We start from the raw sequence: 22,287 nt of genomic DNA, 5'->3' as shown, positions 1-22,287 counted from the left end.
GAGGAGGGTGGATCACCTGAGATCAGGAGTTCGAGACCAGCTTGGCCAACATGACAAAACCCCGTCTCTACTAAAAATACAAAAATCAACTGGGCGTGGTGGTGCGTGCCTGTAGTCCCAGCTACTCGAGAGACTGAGGCAAGAGAATCGCTTGAATCAGGGAGGCGGAAAGGTGGCAGTAAGCCAAGATCATGCCATTGTGCTCTAGCCTGGGAGACAAAGTGAGACTCCGTCTCAAAAAAGCAGCCACTATTACAGTGTCTTGCATATTTATTCAGAAATAATCTATTCATATATGGATGTATACTGCATGGTACTGCATGTATAGGTTATTATTGTTTTAATGGCACTGTAATATTCCATTATACGGTTGCACCATAAATTATTTAACCAGTGCCCTAGTGATGGACACTGGAATTGTTTCTACTCTTTTGCTCCTGTGAGCAATGCAGTGTGAACATCCTTGTATATGGGTCTTTGCCTCCATGGGTGAAAATATCTACACATTAAATACCTAACAGTGGATTTGCTGAGTCACAGGGTTGGTGCATTTTTATTTTAACAGATATTTCAAAACTTCTGTATGAGTTCTATCAGTCTCATAGAAGACCATAAAGAAGAGCAATGACAAGATTCTCATCTTGGGACTTAGGATGATTCTCAGCTGGGATTTAGGATGATTGCCCTGGAGACAATCTTATGCGGGGTGGAACAGAGCAGGAGATTAGAGACAGGGACCCAAGGGCAGGGGCAGTGGGAACTGTTCAAACAAGAGATCACAGGCTGAAAGAACTAGAAGCAGAGATGGAGAAGACAGAAATACAAGAGATATGTAGGAGACTGGCTTATTCACGATCAGTGACCAGTTAGATGTGGAAGAAATCAGAGGAGGAGACATCTGGCTTCCCGGGGTGCAAGGTTTGGGTGATGCCATTAAACTGAGTTGCACAATTTGGGAAAAGAAGCCAGGGGTATGGGGCTGGGCAGGCAGGGTGCTCATGAGTTGGTATTGGACATGATTGTCAGGTGTCCACAGGACAACTAGACAGAGACAGCCAGTTCCTACACCTCCATATCTATGTTGTTCCCAGGGGCAGATTGCAAAACCAAGCAAACAGTCACAGGTCAGAGTCCACCATAGTTGGAAGCGTAGCTGTAGCATTCAGAGCAGTTTTCCTGGACCCTTCACTGAACAGGCTTCACTCATGACATCCAATCTCATGTCTTGGGCAGGTTAACCCGAGAATTCTAGGGCAGGGAGAGGCCATAGAGGGAAAGGAGGGATATGGACAAGACTTGGGAGATCCACGGGGCCATAGATTCAAACTGGTTTCCTCTATGTCACAGAATCTCATCGCTCCCATTTGTTTTCCTTTTCACAGAACCTCGTTGCTCCCATTTGTTTTCCTTTTCACTTAGGGGCCAAGATTTAACGAATACAAACGAAGTTCTAATGTAGCAATATTGGAGGGAGAGAGTATATTGACTATTTTGAGCCAATATAGCATAATAGTTAAGCATGAAGTTTCTGAAAGCAACTGGGTTCAAATCCTGGATCTATCACATCCCACCACCTGGGTGATTTCGGGCAAATTATTTAACCTCTTGGGGCCTCAGCTGATTCATCTGGAAAATTGATATGATGGTATTTCTTTCACAGTGAGGGGTGAATATGGTAATGCGTGTAAGTGGAGCACACAAGTGTTAGCAGTTGTCAGGTTACCATTTGAAGCTGGAGGTGCCCCCAGACCAGCCACATTCCCTGTGCTCTCCCCTTCCCCTCCCAGGAGCTTACCGGGCCTTGTCGTATGGGCCTCCCATGAGGATGTTCTCCCTGATGTTCCCGCTGACGATCCAGGCCTGTTGGGGGACATAGGCCAGGCTTCCCTGCACCCCCACTGAGCCCTCAAGCAAGTGCATCTGCGGCAGAATGAGTCCAGCCTCAGGACCAAGTGGGCCAAGGGACAGAGCCTGCCTGGCTCAGCAGGCACAGTGCCCAGGGCCCCACTGCCCTCCAGGACCTTGGGGGGCTCTCCTAGGTAAAAGGGACTTTTAATGTGGCCTTGCCAGGCCCACCAGCGAGTTCCAGGGACCGGCCATGAGAACATGTGGAAGCAGCTGGAGATAAGCCCAGCCAGGTCCTGCTTGGACTGAATCCAAGGCCTGCACTAAAGACACCCATACGTTTTTTCATCTTTTTTTTTTTTTTTGAGACGGATTCTTGCTCTGTCGCCCAGGCTGGAGTGCAGTGGCGCGATCTTGGCTCACTGCAAGCTCCGCCTCCCGGGTTCACACCATTCTCCTGCCTCAGCCTCCTGAGTAACTGGGACTACCGGCGCCCGCCACCACGCCCAGCTAATTTTTTGTATTTTTAGTAGAGACAGGGTTTCACCGTGTTAGCCAGGATGGTCTCGATCTCCTGACCTCGTGATCTGCCCGCCTCGGCCTCCCAAAGTGCTGGGATTACAGGCGTGAACGTTTTTTCCTCTTATTTGTCCCAGCCCCATTCCCTGGCAGCCAGTGCCTCCATGGTCTTTACCACGCACACCAAAAGTTCCAGGCTATCCCTGAGCATGCCTGGGTATTATGGAATTATTACTGTTAGGTAGGATAGTGTTATCATGGTTAGGTAGAAAAACGTTCTTACTTTTGGACATCATGATGAAGTATTTAGGATGGAAAGTGTTATAACCTGTGTAATTTAAAGTATTCTACAAAATGTATGTCTATATAGTAAGGTAAATATGCAAAAACTATCAACTGCGGCATCCAGATGGTGGGTATATGGATCCCTGCTGTAGTGTTCTTCCTGCTTTTCTGCCTAAGTTCAAAACAACACGTTAAAAACAAACAGAGATAGACACTCATCCCCAGCACCCTGCCATGGGACCTCATCATTCTTAATCCTTCCTCTTTTATACCCTAAAATGTTTACTTCTAGTTTGGAGCCAGGCTTTAATGAATAAGAACAAAACTTTAAAATGGCATCTCTGTCTTCCTTTATTAGAAGGAAAGTGACAGGCTCATTTACATAGGAAACTGACAAACCACTGGGCACGTAGGGAGGTGGTCTTGCCTGGTGGCTGCCAGGCAGTGCTGCTGTGATGTAGAACAGAGCTCTGACCTCAGGTGGACCTGGGACTCAGCCCTGACTCACCCCTCACCTGCTGCATGACCTTGGATGAGTCACCTCTCGGAACCTCACGTACTCATCTGTAAATGAGTCATCGTGAGTATGCCTTAGTCACGGGAGGTTACTAGAGTTAAAGGGGAAAATGGAAAGCTCTTTGCACAGGACTTCGCATGTAAGTACTGAAGCTAGTTTTACAATTTTTTTTAATGGAGTCTTTCTTCTTTGCAGCTGCAAAGAAACTGGGGAAAGGCCATCCCACATGCAGCACGTGGGTGATGTGTTAAGAGAGAGCTGGCTTTGGTAACATAACTGCATTCCAAGGAGGGGATGAGTTTGACAATGTTCATTTGGGAGAAGGAGCTGAGGGAAAAGCCGAAGAAAGGAAGGAAAACTTCTCCCAGTGTTGGGGGAACAAGGAACAATGGGCAGAAGAAGAAGGGGGAAGAGATGGCAGCCCAGGAGGGGGTGAGGTTGGGGCTCCACGGGGAAGGGCTGGTGTAAGACGCTTGAGGGAACGTGACCAAAAATGCATAGCAGGCATCATGGGTGCTTTCAGTGTTCGTTATAAGGTGTGCAGTGTGACCCCAAAGGATCTGGGGAGTGGGTTTGGGGTTTTTTTTTGAAACTGGAGAAATGGCCGGGCATGGTGGCTCACGTCTATAGTCCCAGCACTTTGGAAAGCTGAGGCAGGTGGATCACTTGAGGCCAGGAGTTCGAGACCAGCCTGGTCAACATGGTGAAACCACGTCTCTACCAAAAAATACAAAAATTAGCTGGGCATGGTGGCGCATGCCTGTAGTCCTAGCTACTCAGGAGGCTGAGGCATGAGAATCACTTGAACCCTGGAGGCAGAGGTTGCAGTGAGCCGAGATGACACCATTGCACTCCCGACTGGATGTGTCAAAAACAAGAAGAAAGGAGGGGAGGGGAGGGGAGGGGAGGGGAGGGGAGGGAGAGGAAGGGAGGGGAAGGGAGGGTAAGGGAGGGGAAGGGAGGGGAAGGGAAGGGAGGGGAGGGGAGAGGAGGGGAGGGAAGGGGAGGGAAGGGAAGGGAAGGGAAGGGAGAAAAAAAAGAAAGAAAAAAGAAACTGGAGAAAGGGTGTGTGAGCCACATGTCCACATGGCAGCAGACCTCAAACTCGTCCACAGGGGATGGAATGGGGGGTTCAAATCTCAAGGGCAAGGGCACCCAGCAGGCACATGTACCCCACTGCCGGAGTACGAGTATGACTGCCCCATCCCATCAAGCAGGCCTCCTCTCCCCAGGCTGCCTTCCTTCTTTCTCCCTGTTTCTCCCCCCACATTTCTCTTCCGATGCCATCCTAAAAGACACATACATTCCACTCCTCAATGTTATGAGTTTGGCTTTATAAAATGATTTTTATGCTTTTTTTTTATAGGGACCATTGCAACAGGCTATTGCAGTGTGGAAGAGAGACTGGACTCAACTCCCTGTGAAATGATTTGTATGATCATATTAACTTTGAGTTAATATCCTGTATCCTCACACAGCACAGGTGAGGACAGGTCTCCAGGTGACATAAGAGGCAGCTTGCACCAGGAGTGCTGCCACAAGGTGAAGAGAGAGGGCCACCTTGATCACGCACCTCCCGCACAGTGCAAGCACAACCATTTTCGATTTATAAAAATCCCACTTGCTCAGACCCCTGTGAGGAAGAAAGCAGTGGGGAGCCCCGCCTGGGGCACTGGAGCTTGGGAGGGCCTGGACTGCCTGGAGACAGGCACGCATGTGGCCACAGATCACTTACCTCCTCCAGGATGGCTGACAACAGGCTGCTCTTACCACTCCCCGTGTTGCCGCAGACCCCTAACATCATCCCCTGCAAGCCAAGGAGGACACACAAGTATTGGGAAAGCACAGCCCTGGCATACCCACCTGCCCATGGCGGCTCAACCGTTTAGAACCCAAAACAACACACAGAAAACAAAATAACCACACAGAGCCCAAGACTCCTCAGACAAGCAAAGCTCAAGAGGAGCTTTGTGTGCAGTCCCTGGAGGCAGGCGGGGTGACCCGAGAGAAGGAGATCACAAGGGAAAGGCAGAGGGGAACTCAGGGGTAGGTGGCAAGAACCCTGAATTCCAGATTGGTGTCTATTCTATGCAGCAATCCTGGGAAAGCCACTTAGCCTCTCTGGGCCTCAGTTTCTCCATTTGTTAAATGGGAATAAAGAAGCCAGACTCACAGAATTTCCTGCATGCATGCATGCATTCATTTATTGAAACATTCATTCATCCATCAAATAGTGATCTGAGTTTCCTCTATAGACCCAGTAATGAAGAAAAGACCTCACATTGAGCTCAGAATATAAGCTGAGGGGATGGGAAGACAGACAGACAACATAAATAAATAAATATCAGATGGAGATAAGTGATATGAGTAAAACGAAGTCGGCTCTTATGACAGACAGAGTGTTGGGGGTTGAGGCAATTTTAGATGGGTCAGCCAGGGAAGGCTTCTACAGAGCAGGCATCATTGCTGCCCAAGAGCTGTGAGAACACTGGTGGGAAAGAGTTCAGAGGTACAAGTACAGATTTGGAGGAACCCGGGCTCTAAAGGCAGTGAAAAGTCACTGAAAGGTTTAAGGAGAGTGACTTGAATTGGTTTATGTTTTAGAAAGATCCCTCTGTCATAGTATAAGGCAGCAGTCCCCAACCTTTTTGGCACCAGGGACCAGTTTCATGGAAGACAATTTTTCCACCAACTGAGTGATGGCGGGGGATTGGTTTCAGGATGAAACTGTTCCACCTCAGATCATCAGGCAAGATTCTCATAAGGAGCGTGCAACCTGGATCCTTCACATGCACACTTCACAATAAGGTTCCCGCTCCTATGAGAATCTAATGCTGCCACTGATCTGACAAAAGGCAGAGCTCAGGCGGTGATGCTTACTGGCCTGCTGCTCACCTCCTGCTGTGCAGCCTGGTTTCTAATAGGCTGTGGACCAGTGCGGGTCTACCGCCCAGGTGTCAGAAACCCCTGATAGAATGGATTTTGGAGGCTCACAGAGACAGAGCGTGGGAGTGGGGTGAGAGATATAAACTACCTATTGGGTACAATGCACTCTATCGGGTCACGGGTGCACTAAAATCTCGACTTCACTATACAACTCCTCCATCTAACCAAAACCCACTTGTACCCCAAAAGCTATTGAAAGAAAAAAAATATATATTAATTATTTAAAAAAGGAAAATCCCTCTGTCTGCTGCATGGTAGACAGCTCATAAGAAGGCGAAAGTGGGAGCAGAGAGGTGGATGAGGAGGTTCTGGGAGCGGTGTGACAGTGGCAGGGATAGGGCAGTGGAGGGGCTATGGTGAGGGTGGCAGGTTTGGAGCAGATGTGGAAGTCAAGTTGATGGGCCTTGCTGGTGGACTGGATTCGAGGGAGGGAAGGAAAGGAATCAAGTGTGACTTCCAGGTTCTCAACCACTGGAAAGATGATGGTGCCATCTCCCAGGAGAAGGAAGATTTGGCGAACTCATCAAAGGGGGTGAATATCAAAACCTTATTTCATTTTAAATGCTTGATGGACATTTAAGAGAGATATTAAATAGGCAGTTGAGTCTGGAGTCCAGAAGAGACTACAAGGCTAGAGATAATAGCACAGAGATAGAATTTAAAACCACAGGGCTAGAGATGATCACCAAGGAAGAAAGTATAAATAGATAAGAGACAGTAGATATTAGATATTAACACCTATTACTACTAGATATGATCTATTTTTAGACATTTATCATTATATATAGATCAATATCTATATCTATTCTATATCAATTATTATAAGATATCAATATCTACATTAATAGATAACAGAGAAGAAAAGAGGAAGGGCGAAGAGGAGACAGCAGGAAGCTAATCTTTGTAAACATTAGGCAGAGAAAGAGCCAGATAAAGTGAGTTCACAGAATAACCAAATTCAAACACAGGCTAGTGCTTGGCACATACGAGGAATGTAATAAATGTTAGCTGGGTCTCCTTTCCCTTCTCCTTTCTGTGTCCTTGGTCCTTCCAAGGACAAGCACACAGTACTCTCATATTATTTTGGGTCTTACCTAAGCCAAAAAAATTTTAAATGATAGATTAATTCACATTAAAAAATGAACGATATCTTGTGTTTGCCCTCCATGAAAAATTTGAATTTTAAAGGGAGAGATCTTGGAGAGGGCAGTTTTTAGCCAAGGAAATGGTGGGGCACCTGGCCAAGCTCCTAGCCTCAGGTCCTGAGAGCCTGGCAGCTGGCCTGCCTGCATGGCCTGAACAAGGCTACCTTGGACACCACCAGGTTGATCTTGTGCAACTCTGGGCCCAGGCTGTTCCCTTCTTCTTCTGGCCCGAGAGCATCTCTAGGCCTGGTCATCCCCTCAGAAGCGTGTCCGTTCCTCTCCAGCTCCAATGCCCCATTGACGATCCCGGGACAGGTCTGTCGCCACGACAAGGTGGCCTCCTCCAAGACCAGAGCTTTGCTGGGGTCTTGTAATGTCTGAACATAGAAAACAGGGCTCTCCTGGAGGAAAAACTTCTGTAAAGACAAAAAGAAATAGAGGGAGGAGGAATACAGTTCTTTAGTTCAGCAGGAATGTGTTCCCAGTTTTACAAGCCTGCCAGTTGGTATGGTTTTGTGAATTTCTAATAAGCAGTAAAAGTTTGCAGAAGTACCACCAGTTAGGAAAGGCCAGTTTCTGTGGGTGAAAATTCTAGGTCAGTGTTTTCCAAATTTCAGACCACCGGGCCACTCTTCCATATTTGCAAACACTGCACTATCAACTGCAACTCTGCACTCAGGAGGTTGACTAAGGCCTAACCTACATTAGCCTCGTCCCAAGTGATGATAGCCATTGACTCGTAGGATTGATGTTTTTCTAATTAAATTCTATTTCTATTGGGCTGGACATAATGGCTCATGTCTGTAATCCTAGCACTTTGGGAGGCCAAGTGAAGGGATTGCTTAAGCTCAGGAGTTTAAGACCAGCTTGGGGAACATAGTGAGACTTCCATCTCTTTAAAAAAAAAAAAAAATCTACTTGTAGCTATTGAAAATAAAAAGCTCTGTCTGTGTCCCATACTGGGGAAGGGTCATTTGGGGTCATACATTTCAAAAGGTGACCATTAGCAGGTCAATTCTCTCTGCATCTCCAGCTCCCTGTCTGTAAAGCACAAGGGTTGAACTACATAAATTCTAGCAATTAAAAGAATGGGAGGGGAGTATGATCCTATGGAAGTCAGGTTACATTCACATATCCCTGCCTAGAGATATGCTTAAGAGATCTAGAAGGATGCTTCCTGACATTTTGGACTCTCTTACCCACCCTTCTGAGCTCAGATTGTGGCTTCCTCATCTCTGCCCCCTCCACAGGTGAAAACAGGCACAGAAGAGGAGAATGAATGGGTGAACCCAGTGTCCCATGGGAAGGAAGGCAGCAGCAGGAGCCTTCTTATAGCTGCTGAGAAGTCAGGGAAGCGCGCTGGACTGGTGATAAGCAAAGCACTGTTTGTGTTACTCAGAGCAGCCAAGTTCATTCCAGCCTCAGGGCTTTCACATGTGCTGTTTCCTCAGCCTGGTCATCATAACTCAAAGTCACCTTCGCAGGGGCCTTCCCTAAACAGGCTCTTCCTAGGAACCCCCAACCCTCCCCAACGTACTCCCTAGAACAGGCGTGTCCAATCCCTTGGCTTCCCTGGGGCACATTGGAAGAAGAATTGTCTTGGGCCACACAGAAAATACACGAACACCAATGATAGCTAATGAGCTAAAAAAAAAAAAAAAAAAAAAAAGCAAAAATAAAAATCACCTAATGTTTTAAGAAAGTTTACAAATTTGTGTTGGGCCACATTCAATGCCATCCTGGGCCACATGTGACCTGTGACCCAGGTTGGACAAGCTTGCTCTAGGACATCACATTGTTTTATTGGCATCATGGCTCTTCATGTGATCTGATCTAATCCTCTTTGATCATTAATTTACTTGTTAATTGTCTGTTTCCAATACCAAATCAGAACTCCCTGACAGCAGGGACCCCTGTTCAATGCAGTATTCTCAGTGCCTGGCTTGTGGTAGGAGCTCAATAAATATTTTTTGCATTAATGAATGAATGAGTGAATGAGTGATAATAGGTCGTGGACTGCATGTATGTAAAAGTGGAGTGACTACAAAATGACTTTTAAAGATTGGTTTAGATTAGAGTTTTCAAACTAGATGCCAGCTATGTAAATAAGGGAAGTGGACCATTTCTAAGATGATAAATGGTAAGTAAAATGCAGCTCCAGGCCTGGAGGTGCAATAGGGTATGGTAGAGACTGCAGCAAACTGCAGCTAAATGCCTCCATCTAAACAGGGCAGCTATCGCCTCAACTCCAGCGGCCTGTGGCCATGGTAGAATGTGGTCCAGGGTCACTAGATCTTCTAATCATTCAAGAGAATTCAAAAATCTGGGTTTTCGCATAAAATGTCCAAGTTTTTCAATACAAGCAACATCTATGGTGTTTTTCTAAAACAAAACTATCTATTGGGGTAACTCTATGCAAACCTGGATAAAGTCTGCAGAGCATCTGTCTGAGACCTGGTTTGGACACACTATCCTAAGATCTCCTTGGGGACTGAGACCTGACCCGATTCATCTGTCTTCCCAGGCTCCACACCAGCCTTGGCACGGGAGGTCACCGAGTTAGCTAATCCCTTTCGCGACCTAGGCCTTGGCCAGGGGACGTGTTCAGGAGGAACATCACAGGGGCTGAAGGCAGAGGAGCGTCCAAGCAGGGGGCCTACAGCCAGTCCCCTGACGACCTACCTTGAACCTCATCACTGCAGACTTGGAATTCGTGAGGCCTTTGACTGCAGTAGACACAAAGAACACTGACAGCCGAAGGAGATTCAAGGAGGCCAGCATGCTGAAGGCCTGGATAAGAAGGGGAGGAGGCGGTGAGGGTCGTGGCCCTTCCTGCTTCCTCCATTCCCTGGCACCTGCATCCCTGAGCCACATCCTCAGCATCCAACAAGCAGTTGCTTCATCCAACAGAGGCTAGTGTTTGGGGGAGACTGGAAAAGCTGGGGAAAGAGCACTTGTCTTGGAGTCTTAGAGTCAAAGGCCTAGTCCCTGTTGCAGCTTAGCCACTGACATCTCTGGCTTTGGGCAGGTTGCCCCTACCACAGCCCAGTTTCCCCATTGGCATAGTGAGAAAAATCATAAAGTGCATACAGGAATAAAGTTGGGAAAAAACAAGAAAATTCATGTGAGTGAGCATTGCTCCCTTTCAATGTAGCTTGGTGCTATTCTTGCTGTCAAGGTCCTATTTCTTCTTCTTTGCCTTAGATGTTTGTTTTCTTTCTAACATTCGACATCTCCTTACCCTTTATGCCTAACCCATGCTGCACTGTGACTATAGCAAAACACCTTAGGCTCTCAGGACCCCAGAAGGTGCCCTCCTGGAGGTGCCGAAAGAACCTTCCAATCCATGCCCATCTCTCCTCCTTTCTTCTCCTGGCTTCATCCAAAAATGAACTCCAATGGAGCAGGAATGCCTTCGTCTAGACCTGCCTTGTGTCATCTCAGTGTGAGCCTCAAGTACCTCTGAAAGTATTCCTTCTATAGCGCCCCCAACACCCTCAGACTTCTCGGGGGTGTTTTCCTGGTGCGTGCCTGAGCCAAGCAGAGGGGCCAGCCATCTGGGGCACACACAACCCTCAAATGCTTCCCTACTTGCTCTGGGTGCTGCCTCCTGGCCTCCCCAGTTGGATTACCACCCCTCCAAGAGCAGCATCCTGTCTTATTCTGCTCAAAGAGCTGGGATTCCTAACACTGAAAGGGAGCTGCCACTTCTCAGGGCCAGGTTCCGACCACAAAGGGAAGGACTGAAGAAGCTATACCTTTGTATTTAAAGTGCACTTCCAGGGCCCTTATTTAGGGATTAGAGGAACTCCACAACCTCAAGGTGTAATTTAAATTGCCAGAATTTTAACTACAAGTACCACCTCCCCCACACCCCCCGATGGTTCTGCTGTCCAGCCCACCCACAGGGCTATCCAAGATGTCACTTTTTCAGATTGGTTGAGATGGAAGACAGCACTGTACTTTTGTCTGGAAAATCAAAATCAACATATAATGTTCATTTACAAAGCCTACAGACCTTTGAGGGGCATGGCTAAAAAAGGACACATGAGAAAACTCCCAATCATGATGGGGAGAAAACAAAGCCCCCCAAACCCTTACCATTGACGCTGTGAGTTTCAGCTTTAAGGATGTGTGGATGAGAACCCAGACCGTTGTGGCCACTGTGGGGGTGATGAACAAGGCTGTAGTTGTTAGGCTCTGGACAAGCCCGCACTTCTCCAGTAGTTTCCTTTCCTTCCTTCTTAGGTCTGGAAAATAAAAAAGAAATATACCAAAGACAACCACAAGAACATTCTCCAAAGAGCACAGCACCATCCCCAAAGCATTAAAAAAAAAAATCCCCAGGAGGTGAGAGGGGCTTGGCTCACCATGCCATCACCGGGTTTGGAGCAGAGAGTCAGACTTTCCATACCTTCAATGATTTTTGCAAATGGTTTCTCCCATGTGTACATTTTAATCAGCTTAATGCAAGTGAGAACTTCACTGGTCACACGGATGCGCTGGTCGCTGACCTCAGATGTGTGATGCTGAGCCTTCACAGCCATTCTTGTCATGAATACCTGGAGTCAGGATACAGCAAGTTTGGAGTTGATCTGCAAGGGCTTCCTTTGACAAGGGCAGGAGAGTTCAGCCTGGCATAAGTAGGGCAACTGGGTGTATTTCCAAAGAGAGGTTTTCCAATCGAAGCTCTCCAGGCCACCATGCCTTAGAGCATCCCAGGGGCCTTTCTTTCCTGAGTCCCAAGCCAGGCTATGGCTACTTAGAAACTAAACCAAAATGGTTCCTCTGACTTCTGGAACCCTAAACCCTCTAATAATTAAAATCACCTTTCGATCAGAGTGACTGCACTCAGGAAAACACTCGATTTCAATAATTCGGAGCACACATAATCCAAGAATCATTTGTTTTCTCGATTTTATTTCACCTGAATCTTTGGCAACAAATATGCTTCCCTTTCCCCATTATACTGTGCTCAGACAAATGTTAAATGCTGGCTGTGTTATTACATCAGCACATTCTGGGTAGAAGAGACGGAACAAAAATCTCGCAGAGAGATTGTCTGCAAAGGAAAGTTGTCAAAGCAGATAATCTCCCATAGAAAGCTACGAGGTAGACTTTGCACATCACATTCACCTCTTATTTACTTATTAACCAAATGTTGTGGCCGGAGAATAGTTTGAAGTAGGGAGTGGAGCTGAATCTTAACCACAATGGATTGAAAGTTCAACAAGAATCAACGTTCTCACTCAGAGCTATTCCAGATTCCAGAGCCCTGGGACTTCTGGGGCCCAGCATCATGGGTGACAAAGAAAGACATTACCTCCAGCGGGAAAACCAGGAGATAGCATAAAATGGCAATAAATGCAGTGTATCCAACAATGAAGTAGGAAGAAATGCTGCAGATGACCAGCGATGTGCAGGTGATCAGTACTAGGGGTCCATAGCACACCCCTTCAAACAGGTAGCTTATGTCACCGGTGAAGAAGCTGATGGCCTGCAAGATAGCAAGTCGAAGGGCACAGGTGTCACCTCCCTGGGTACCCAGAAGGGGTGGCAGGTGGCCTCCCCATGCCCTTTCCTAGCAGGAAGGCTTGAAAGGCAGAGACAGACACCCCAGGTTCACATCTTTCTTCTGTCTAGCTGTGTGACTCTCAACAAGTTACTTTACCACTCTGAGCCTCAGCTTCTCCATCTGTAAAGCTGGAATAATTATACTTACTTTATATGGGTTTTGTGAGATTTCAATGACATAGAAATTGTCTGCACACATAGAATGTGCTCAATAAAAGGGATATTTTACTACGATTAATACTACTACTATTACTATTACTACTGCTACTGAAACCATGCCCCAAAGAGGTAAAGAACCAGTAACTAACAGAAATTCTTGAGTTTGTAGGATAGCAGTTACAGAAAGAAACAACTTGCTGAAAGTCCCTCTGCTTGTAAGATAACAGAACTGGCTAAAATCGGTGGAACCAGTATGGCTAACTAGAGTCTGTGCAGAACCGGCTTGCTAAGGTCACAGCCTAAATTTCCACCACATATTTCATTACTAATTCCCCATGAATTTGCAAATGGGACCCATGAAGAAACATGAAGAGATCATTGCGTATATACAAGGGCTTTTCAGACCTCCCCTCTCATTCCACCAATCACCTACTAATCTCAGAATCAACCCCTTAAATCTTTCCTAATAAAATCACTGTCTTAAAGCAAGCACAAGGAGACAGATCTGGGCTGGACTCCTGTCTCCTTGTGAGCCAATTTGCAATAAAAAGCTTTTCTTTTCTCAAAAATCCAGTGTCAAAGTATTGGCTTCTAGCACATTAGGCAGTGAGCCCCTTTTGCTTGGTAACACCACTAATATCTATATTCCAGAGAATTGCTTCTATTCTTCACTCGATTCTATTCATTCTACTACTAATAATAATATCAATTAAATTTTCTCCTTTTTTTTCTTTTTTGTCACAGATTATTCTGCCTACTTCCCTCCTCCCACATATACTGCCTGGCTCAACGCTATATAAAAAGTAACATTTGGCCGGGCACAGAGAGGCCAAGGTGGGTGGATCACTTGGGCCCAGGAGTTTGACACCAGCCTGAACAACATGGTGAAACCCCGTCTCTACAAAAAGTAGGAAAATTAGCCGGGCATGGTGGCACATGCCTGTAGTCTCAGCTTCTCAGGAGGCTGAGGCGGGAGGATTACTTGAGCCCGGGAGATCAAGGCTGCAATGAGCTGTAATCATGCCACTGCACTCCAGCCTGAGCAGGAGAATGAGACCCAGTCTCAAAACAAAAACAAAAACACAAAAACTTACATTCCAAATCAGGAAATCTTTAAAGAACAATTCACTAATGTTTTCTAGAATTGCCAGTCGGAATCCCTTACAAAGTGATTTGCTTTTAACTTTCACCTAAACTCCTTCCAGTTTCCAGGATGTGCCCTGGTGGGAGCCTTTAAAACATTTAAAAGTACATTAGGGAGCATAAATTGGTATAGCCACTCTGAAGCGCAATTTTAAAGTATCTTTTAAAATTAAAAATTGCACAAAACTCTATGATCTGGCAATTTCATTTTTCTGTTGCAAAACATTCACACGTGTTAGATGAAGCACATACAAGGATGTTCATTACAGCACTGCTTACACCAGCCAAATGCTGGAAACATCTTCCAAGTTGGTGGAAAAAGATTTAAAAAAAATCCATCCCAAGCTGTGCAAAGTGGCTTACGTCTATGATCCCAACACTCTGGGAGGCTGAGGCAGGAAGATTGTTTGAGGCCAGGAGTTCAAGACCAGCCTGGGCAACATAGCAAGATCCCATCTCTAAAAAAAATTAAAAAGTAGCCAAGCATGGTGGCGTGTGCCTGTAGTCCTAGCTACTCAGGAGGCTGAGAGAGGATGATTGCTGGAGCCCAGGAGGTCCAGACTGCAGTGAGCTATGATGGCACCACTGCACTCCAGCCTGGGTGATAGAGTGAGAACCTGTCTCAGACAACAACAAAGTCACCCCAGAAGTAGTAGGTAATCTTGGGCCCTAGAGCTAAACTGTCAGAGCTCATGCCCCAGACTTGTCATTTACTAGCTGTGCAACCATAGACAAGTTACTCCACGTCTCTGTGCCTCTGTCACCTCATCAGTGAGAGGGAAATAATAATACAACCTGCTTTCTCATATTGATTTGAGAACGGTGCTAGATAATGCATACATAGCACTTTATTCAGGCATGTCAAAAGTACTATAATTACGATTCCGCATCACTGAAAAAAATAATGATATGGTTTGGCTGGGTTCCCACCCAAGTCTCATGTTGAATTGTAGCTCCCACAATTACCATATGTTGTGGGAGGGACTATTCTCATGACAGTGACTAAGTCTCACAAGATCTGATGGTTTTATAGGGGGGAGTTTCCCTGCACAAGCTCTCTCAGTCTCCCTTGTCTGCCACCATGTAAGATGTGCCTTTCACCTTCCGCCATGATTGTGAGGCCTCCCCAGCCACGTGGAACTGTGAGTCCACTAAGCCTCTTTTCCTTTACAAATTACCCAGTCTTGGGTATGTTTTTATCAGCAGCGTGAAAATGGACTAATACAAATAAGGACGATCTATGTGTGCTAACTGGAAAGCTCTGGAAAGCTCAGTCACAATAAGCAGGAGGGAAAGCTACAAAGCAACACAAAGATGTAGTATCATCGATGTAAAAAATCCCCCAAAAGCTATGTTCTACATTTTCTATTGGCAAAACCAAGAGGAGGACACTATGTAAAACATAGTACCACTTACATAAAAATACACAAACACAAAATCCAGTGTTTTTTATGGGTAACTTGCATGTGTACCTAAATGGACTGTTTTGGTTTTGGGTTTTTTTTTTTTTTTTTGAAACTGGGTCTCACTATATTGTCCAGGCTGGGGTGCAGTGGTACAATCTTGGCTCACTGCAACCTATGCCTTCAGGGCTCAAGCCATCTTCCTTCCTCAGCCTCCCAAGTAGCTGGGACCACAGGCGCATGCCACCACGCCCAGCTAACTTTTTGCATTTTTGGTAGAGATGGGGTTTCTCTCTGTTGCCGAAGCTGGTCACGAACTACTGAACTCAAGCAATTCATCCAACTCGACCTCCCAAAGTGCTGGGATTACAGGTGTGAGCCATCGCGTCCAGTCAAATGTGCTTTAAAAGGTCTGAAGGACAAAAACCAAGTTGCTAATGGTGCTAATCTCCGGGCATAGGGGAAGAAATTAGGCCTAAGGCAACTTCTATACTATTTTATTTTGTTTCCAAGGAGAATTTATTCAGATCTTTTTTAAAAATTAATTTTAGTGCAAGAGAAAGGACAAAGAAATGTTTTTAAGTAAAAAAAAATTTTTTAATTAATTTAAAAATAAAATGTAGGCTGGGAGCTGTGGCTCATGCCTGTAATCCCAGCACTTTGGGAGGCCAAAGTAGGCAGGTCACCTAAGGTCAGGAGTTTGAGACCAGCCTGGCCAACATGGTGAAACCCCGCCTCTACTAAAAATACAAAAATTAGCCAGGCGTGGTGGCACACATCTGTAGTCCCAGCTACTCGGGAGGCTGAGGCAGGAGAATCGCTTGAACTCAGAAGGCAGAGGTTGCAGTGAGCCAAGATTGCACTATTGCATTCCAGCCTCGGCAACAATAGGGAAACTCCAGCTCAAATAAATTAATTAATTGAATTAAATTAAAATGTATATAAGCAACTGCCTAGAAATCCTTACTTCAGAAATTACTTCCATCTCCACTCTCAAATAGACCATTTTGTTTTATGCTTCTATGAAGATGCTTGAGGAAACTGGATTTTGCATACAGCAGGTGCTCAGAATATACAGAAAGGAACCAAGCTAGGCCTTAGCACAGGGCTCCTTAGTGAGGCGGGTGACTGCAAGGGTTGAAGACCTGGACTCTGCAGCCAGGCACCATGTCCAAATTCAGGCCTCAGCACTTAGCAATCACACGACCTTGTACAAGTTACCTACCCTTTCCTTGCCTCAGTTTCCTCCTTTGCGACAATGGGGGCAATAACAGAACCTGCCACACAGAGGGATGTTAGAGAACTGACCAAGCGAAGGTGAGTAATGACTTGGAGCAATGTATGGCTAAGAGTAAGTTAGGGGTTGTTACGATGACTTTCCTGAGATAAACAGGGAGATCTTTTAGCTGTCGGTCAAGTGCAGGAGGACAGTGGAGCTCAAGGCCCAATGGAAACTAACACTAATTGTACAGCTTACACTTGTCAACCACTACCCCCTGTCTACATGCTTTACATGTACAAACTCACTGAATCCTATGAGACAACAATCCTGTGAGGTTGGTTCTATTATTATTCCACAGCTTCAGAGAGGCTGAACAAATTACCTAAGGCCACAGAACCAATAAAAAAATGGTGAACAATAATAACCATAATGATTCCAATAAATACCTAATGTTTGTTAGTGCTTGCATTTATGGAACGCCTCTACTTGATGGCAATGAATAATTCAGCAGATGTTTTTGGAATATCTGTTCTGTGTAATTCAGGTATTGGGCCTTTTGAGAGACAGAGTCGTGAATCTGAAATGGTTTGTGTCTTTGAAGGGGGCTCATATTAGTAGGGCAGCCAGATTTTTGCAAAAAGAACTGCAAATGCTTAGCAGGGAATGCCAGTAGAGGGCTGGGTTTGGAGATCCCGTCACGGAGGAGAGGAAAACTAAACTGGGTCTTGAAGGATGAGTGGGATTTTTAAAGGGCTGGGAGTGGGAGTGACATGAGCAAAGTCACCAGGAGGGGGATGTGTCCAGTGTATTTGACGACTGGAGGTTAGCCCAGCCTAGGTGACAGGAGGAAGTCAAGCTAGGGCTAGAGGAGAGGACACGGGAAGAGATGAGGCTGGAAAGGGGCTAATGCCAGATCACAAAGGGGTTTGGCTTAAAGGAAAGGAGCCAAAGCAGTGTTGCCTTTTCCAAAAATTAAAGTATCTGTTTCAATATCAAAGTAACCCACAACCCTCAAGGCAATTGGTAAACCACAGAAAAATAGAGATATCAAAATGAAATAAATGAAATCCCAGTATCCCCCATAACTATAGGTCATAAGTTGGAGTTTCTTTCTCCATTTCTGTCAATGCTTGTTCATGTTATGGTGGAAAAAAAAAAAAAAAGCAAGAGTAAGAATGGACAGTAACAATAACTAGGCAGGTGAAAGGATTCCTTTTTTGCAGATAAGGAAATTAAAACTCTGAGATGTTACCAAAAATTGCTTTTCCCTGGAAGATTTCCCTAAGCCATCAAGTCTTCCCATACTCTCACCCTCAGGTTGGCTTAGGGGATGCACTTTCCAACATGCTTCTACTTGGGATTTGTGTCTTTTGTTCAGGGGCCTATCCCCAGGGTCTAGAACATAATCTGGCTCAGAATAGGCCTCAGTAACTATTTGGGGTGTGTGTGTGTGTGTGTGTGTGTGTGTGTGTGTGTTTGAGACAGGGTCTCACTCTGTCACCTAGGCTGGAGTACAGTGGAGTGATAATAGCTCACTGCAGCCTTGAACTCTTGGGCTCAAGCGATCCTCCTGCATTAGCCTCTCAAGTAGATGGGACTACAGGTACACACCACCATGCCTGGCTAATTTTTGTCTTTTTTTTTTTTTTTTTGAAACAGGCTGTCACTCTGTTTCCCAGGCTGGATTGCAGTGGCGTGATCATGGCTCACTGCAGCCTCAACCTCCCTGGGCTCAGATGATCCTCCCACCTCAGCCTCCTGAGTAACTGGGTCTACAGGCATGCACCACCAAGCCCAGCTAATTTTTTTTTGTTTTTGCAGGGTTGGAAGTAGAGATAGGGTCTTGCCATGTTGCCCAGGCTAGTCTCAAACTCCTGGATTCAAGCAATCCTCCTGCCTTGGCCTTCCACAACTGGGATTACAAGACATGAGCCACCACAGATGGCTGATTCTTGTTTTTATTTTGTTTTGTTTTTTGGTAGAGACGGAGTCTTTCCATGTTGCCCAGGCTAGTCTTAACTCCTGACTTAAACAATCCTCCTGCCTGGGCCTCCCAAAGTTCCTACTTGTTGAATGAATGGAAAAATCCTCTCTAGTCTCTGAATGTAAGTGGCATTTCCTGCATTATTGTTGACCTGCTTTCATGACACAGAGGCAATTGTTGATGGTTATCCACACTCAACCTAGGAATTATTTTCCTTCTCTTTCTCCTTCCTCTTCTAACCCCCTTTTCTCCCTCTCTTGGCCCCCAGGGCAGTCATGTCTGGAGGAAGGGTAGGGAAGCATGGCCCAGAAGAGGCAGTCCCAGCTGCTTACCTCTCCTGAGGTGATGTGTATTACAGACTTAAATTGGATGAGCTTCTCAAAGGCAAAGGAGGAAACAGCTGCTCGGAACCTGATGGCTGTGCGCTGGTTGATGATCCAGCTGGAGGAGAGACTCAGAGACTTCACACATTCGGAGAGAAAAAGGGCAAAGCAGAGTCCCACTCCATGGACAACATTCCCTGACTGCTCTTCTGAATATTCCAGGATCTTTGGTATAATCAATGTCTACAAGGAAATGGGAGTTTGGATCATTCAGACCACCCCGCCAAACACGTTTGATGTTTTGTTGCTGGAAGAAAGGTTGGGAGGTCTGATTCATGCTGGGGGTTTGTTGAAGGATCAAAACTGACTCAAGTACAATCCTGCCCTGAAGAAGGTTAAGGTCCAGTTGGAGGAGACTCAGGAGTTCAACTGACCCAGTTCTGCAACCTTAGGTGGCTGTCCTCATCCTGACAGGAGACAGGGGACACACACAAAACAGTGATTTAGGAGTTAACAAAGTGGCTTTACAAAGGTGTGGACAGAATATAGGAAATCCAACAAGGCCTGGTGGAGCACTGTGGAGCTGGTGACAGCAGGGAACAGTGGCCTCCTTAGACCTAAGGGGCAAGAGCAGAAAGAGGTTCTGTGACCCAAAAGGGGTGAGGCATGCAGAGAGGGTCTGGACAGGAGCTCTGGTCACCAGCCTCCAAGGACAAGGAGGGAGGCCACTTGGGGAATATGTATACTGACCTTATCTTCTCCCTCCTTCCAGTCTCCTATTAGAATCTCCCACCGGTCAACCCCAACCAGAAGCCAGAGGGCAGTGGGGGCCCATTAATGTGATCCACATTAGGGACACAGGGAAGGATGGAAAACGATGGAGAGTGGATCTAGAGGACCCAGCACCTAACTGTCACCCGACTCAGTTATCTCCATTCTGTCATCGACTGCTGTTTCTTCCTGACCTACATTCACCTCCCCTTAGCTGGTACCAGTGCCTCAGTTTTCTTCTGGGAAGACTCCCACCTCCCACGTTGGTGCAGTCTAGGCTGGACCGTAAATCAAAGTACCCCACTTCTTCTGGCCAACCAGTGATCATGTGACCCCAGGTGGCCAATCAGACTCTTTCCCTCATATGAGACTCTTGGGCTGAGCAACTGGAGAATGCTGGGAAATAGAGCCCATTTATCCCAACCATGTTACCTGGAGAAGACCATTATTTCCTGCTACCTACATTCCCAGAGTTGCTCAGCCATTTCTCAGAGGAGCTAACATGTGCTGAGCCAGGCCATGTTCTAAATGCTTTATATACTTATCTCATTTAACGTTACCCTATGAGGCAGCTCTCCATTTTACATGCAAGGGTTTCCATAAGGCCTACACCTGAGGGTGCCATGGGATTCCATGAGGAAACCAAGGTGCAGAGAGCGTGACTATACTGCTCGAAGTCACCCAGCAGCTAAGTGGCAGGGACATGGTTTGAACCCAAGCAGTGGCTACAGGGCCACTCTTTGGTGGTTACCTACTCCTAACCACCATGCTCTACTGTCCTCAAAAGGTCTTCATTTTCTAGACAGCAACAGAAAGACAAATGCATCTCTAACTCCTGGCATGGACTTGAACATGCCCACAGTTCCATTTCTAAACCTCTGAAGCCTAGAGTCCCCCAAACCTCACCAAGTCTGCCACTTACTGGCCCAAGTACACTGGCAATGCAGAAGCAGATGCCCACAAGTGCATCGAAAATCAACCTTGTTCTCTGGAACCTCAGCATCACCAGAAGCACTGAAGCTTTTTCAATCCCTCGTCTTGAGACTTCTTCTTCCCAAAGGCGGTGAAGCCTTGAAAAGAGGATAATGGAACTGGTGGAATCTCTTTGCATGTGACATCCAAACATCCTAGTTCTTGCTAGCCAGGAGCTTTGTTGCAGAAATTTTCAAACATAACAGAATAGAACAATGTAGTAATCTTCTGAGTACTCATCCCCCTTTCCAGAATTAAAAATGTTTGACATTTTTGTTTCATGTCTCTTCCCTTTGACTTTTGTTTCCTGGAGGATTTGAAGCAAATCTCAGTCATCATATCATTTTATCTGTAAATGCTTCAGTATCTATCTCTTTCAGATAAAGTCCTTTAAAAAACCATAGCACAGGGCCAGGTGCAGTGGCTCATGCCTGTAATCCCAGCACTTTGGGAGGCCAAGGCAGGTGGATCACTTGAGGTCAGGAGTTTGAGAGCAGTCTGGTCAACATGGTGAAACCCCCGTCTCTGCTAAAAATACAAAAATTAGTTGACGGTGGCATGCACCTGTAATCCCGGGTACTCGGGAGGCTGAGGCAGGAGAATTGTTTGAACCCAGGAGGCAGAAGTTGCAGTAAGCTAAGATCATGCCACTGCACTCCAGCCTGGGTGACAGAGTGAGACTCCATCTCAAAAAATACAAAAAACAAAGCAAAAAAAAAAAAATAGTAACAATAAAATAACACTACAGTCGGGCGCCTGTAGTCCCAGCTACTCGGGAGGCTGAGGCAGGAGAATGGCTTGAACCTGGGAGGTGAGTTGAACCAGTGAGCCGAGATAGTGTCATTGCACTCCAGCCTGGGCGACAGAGAGAGACTCTGTCTCAAAAAAATAAAATAGCACCACAGTAACAATAATTACTTAATGGCATTTAATGCCCAGTCTGTATTGAAATTTCTCTAATTATTTAAACATGTCTTTATAAAGTTAGTTTCTCTGAATCAAGATCCAAACAAGGTCCACACATTGCATCTAAAGGAGAAATCTGATAGAACTCTTGAGTTGCATTTTAATCTGTAAGCGTTTCCCCTTGTCTGCATTTCTATGCCATTTATTTGTTGGAGAAACTGATTTTTATTTATCCTGTAGGATCTCCCACACTCTGAACTGGACTGATTGCATCTCCATGGTGTTGTCTAACATAATCGTTGATCCCCTGTGCTTCCTAATAAACTGGTCATTAGACCTAAGGCTTAATGGAATCCAGAATTCCAGCCGTTTGGCAAAAAAGTGTAAGAGGTGATGCAGTGTACTTCCTGTCGCCTCACATCAGAAACCGCATGATGTCTGGTGTCCCACTTTTAGGAATGTTGGGGGGGGGGTCAGTGGGTTAGGGTGTGTCAGCCTGACTCCTTCATTATCAAGATCTCCAACACTGATGACCATTGCCTAGCGCCACCTCCCACTAGTGCAGGAAAAATG

At 46.0% G+C, this 22,287-nt stretch overlaps 1 protein-coding gene across 2 annotated transcripts in view; it reads right to left on the bottom strand.

Annotated features, from left to right (window-relative positions):
* LOC129457716 (ATP-binding cassette sub-family C member 11) overlaps positions 1 to 22,287 on the bottom strand; it is an 80,051-nt gene that overhangs the window by 38,343 nt on the left and 19,421 nt on the right. For both annotated transcript variants that reach the window (XM_055233171.2, XM_063611886.1), the window contains exons 5-13: positions 20,759 to 20,906; positions 19,075 to 19,308; positions 12,581 to 12,754; positions 11,672 to 11,819; positions 11,359 to 11,507; positions 9,940 to 10,047; positions 7,422 to 7,673; positions 4,902 to 4,973; positions 1,796 to 1,920 (exon numbers count right to left, since the gene is read on the bottom strand). In XM_055233171.2, the coding sequence (XP_055089146.1) occupies positions 1,796 to 1,920; positions 4,902 to 4,973; positions 7,422 to 7,673; positions 9,940 to 10,047; positions 11,359 to 11,507; positions 11,672 to 11,819; positions 12,581 to 12,754; positions 19,075 to 19,308; positions 20,759 to 20,906 (1,410 nt within the window). The remainder of the gene's footprint in view (positions 1 to 1,795; positions 1,921 to 4,901; positions 4,974 to 7,421; positions 7,674 to 9,939; positions 10,048 to 11,358; positions 11,508 to 11,671; positions 11,820 to 12,580; positions 12,755 to 19,074; positions 19,309 to 20,758; positions 20,907 to 22,287) is intronic.

This window comes from Symphalangus syndactylus, chromosome 11, assembly GCF_028878055.3.
Source record: "Symphalangus syndactylus isolate Jambi chromosome 11, NHGRI_mSymSyn1-v2.1_pri, whole genome shotgun sequence".
Taxonomy (NCBI): domain Eukaryota; kingdom Metazoa; phylum Chordata; class Mammalia; order Primates; family Hylobatidae; genus Symphalangus; species Symphalangus syndactylus.
Note: the sequence above shows the minus strand (reverse complement) of the source record. Positions and strands in the feature narration are given on the sequence as shown.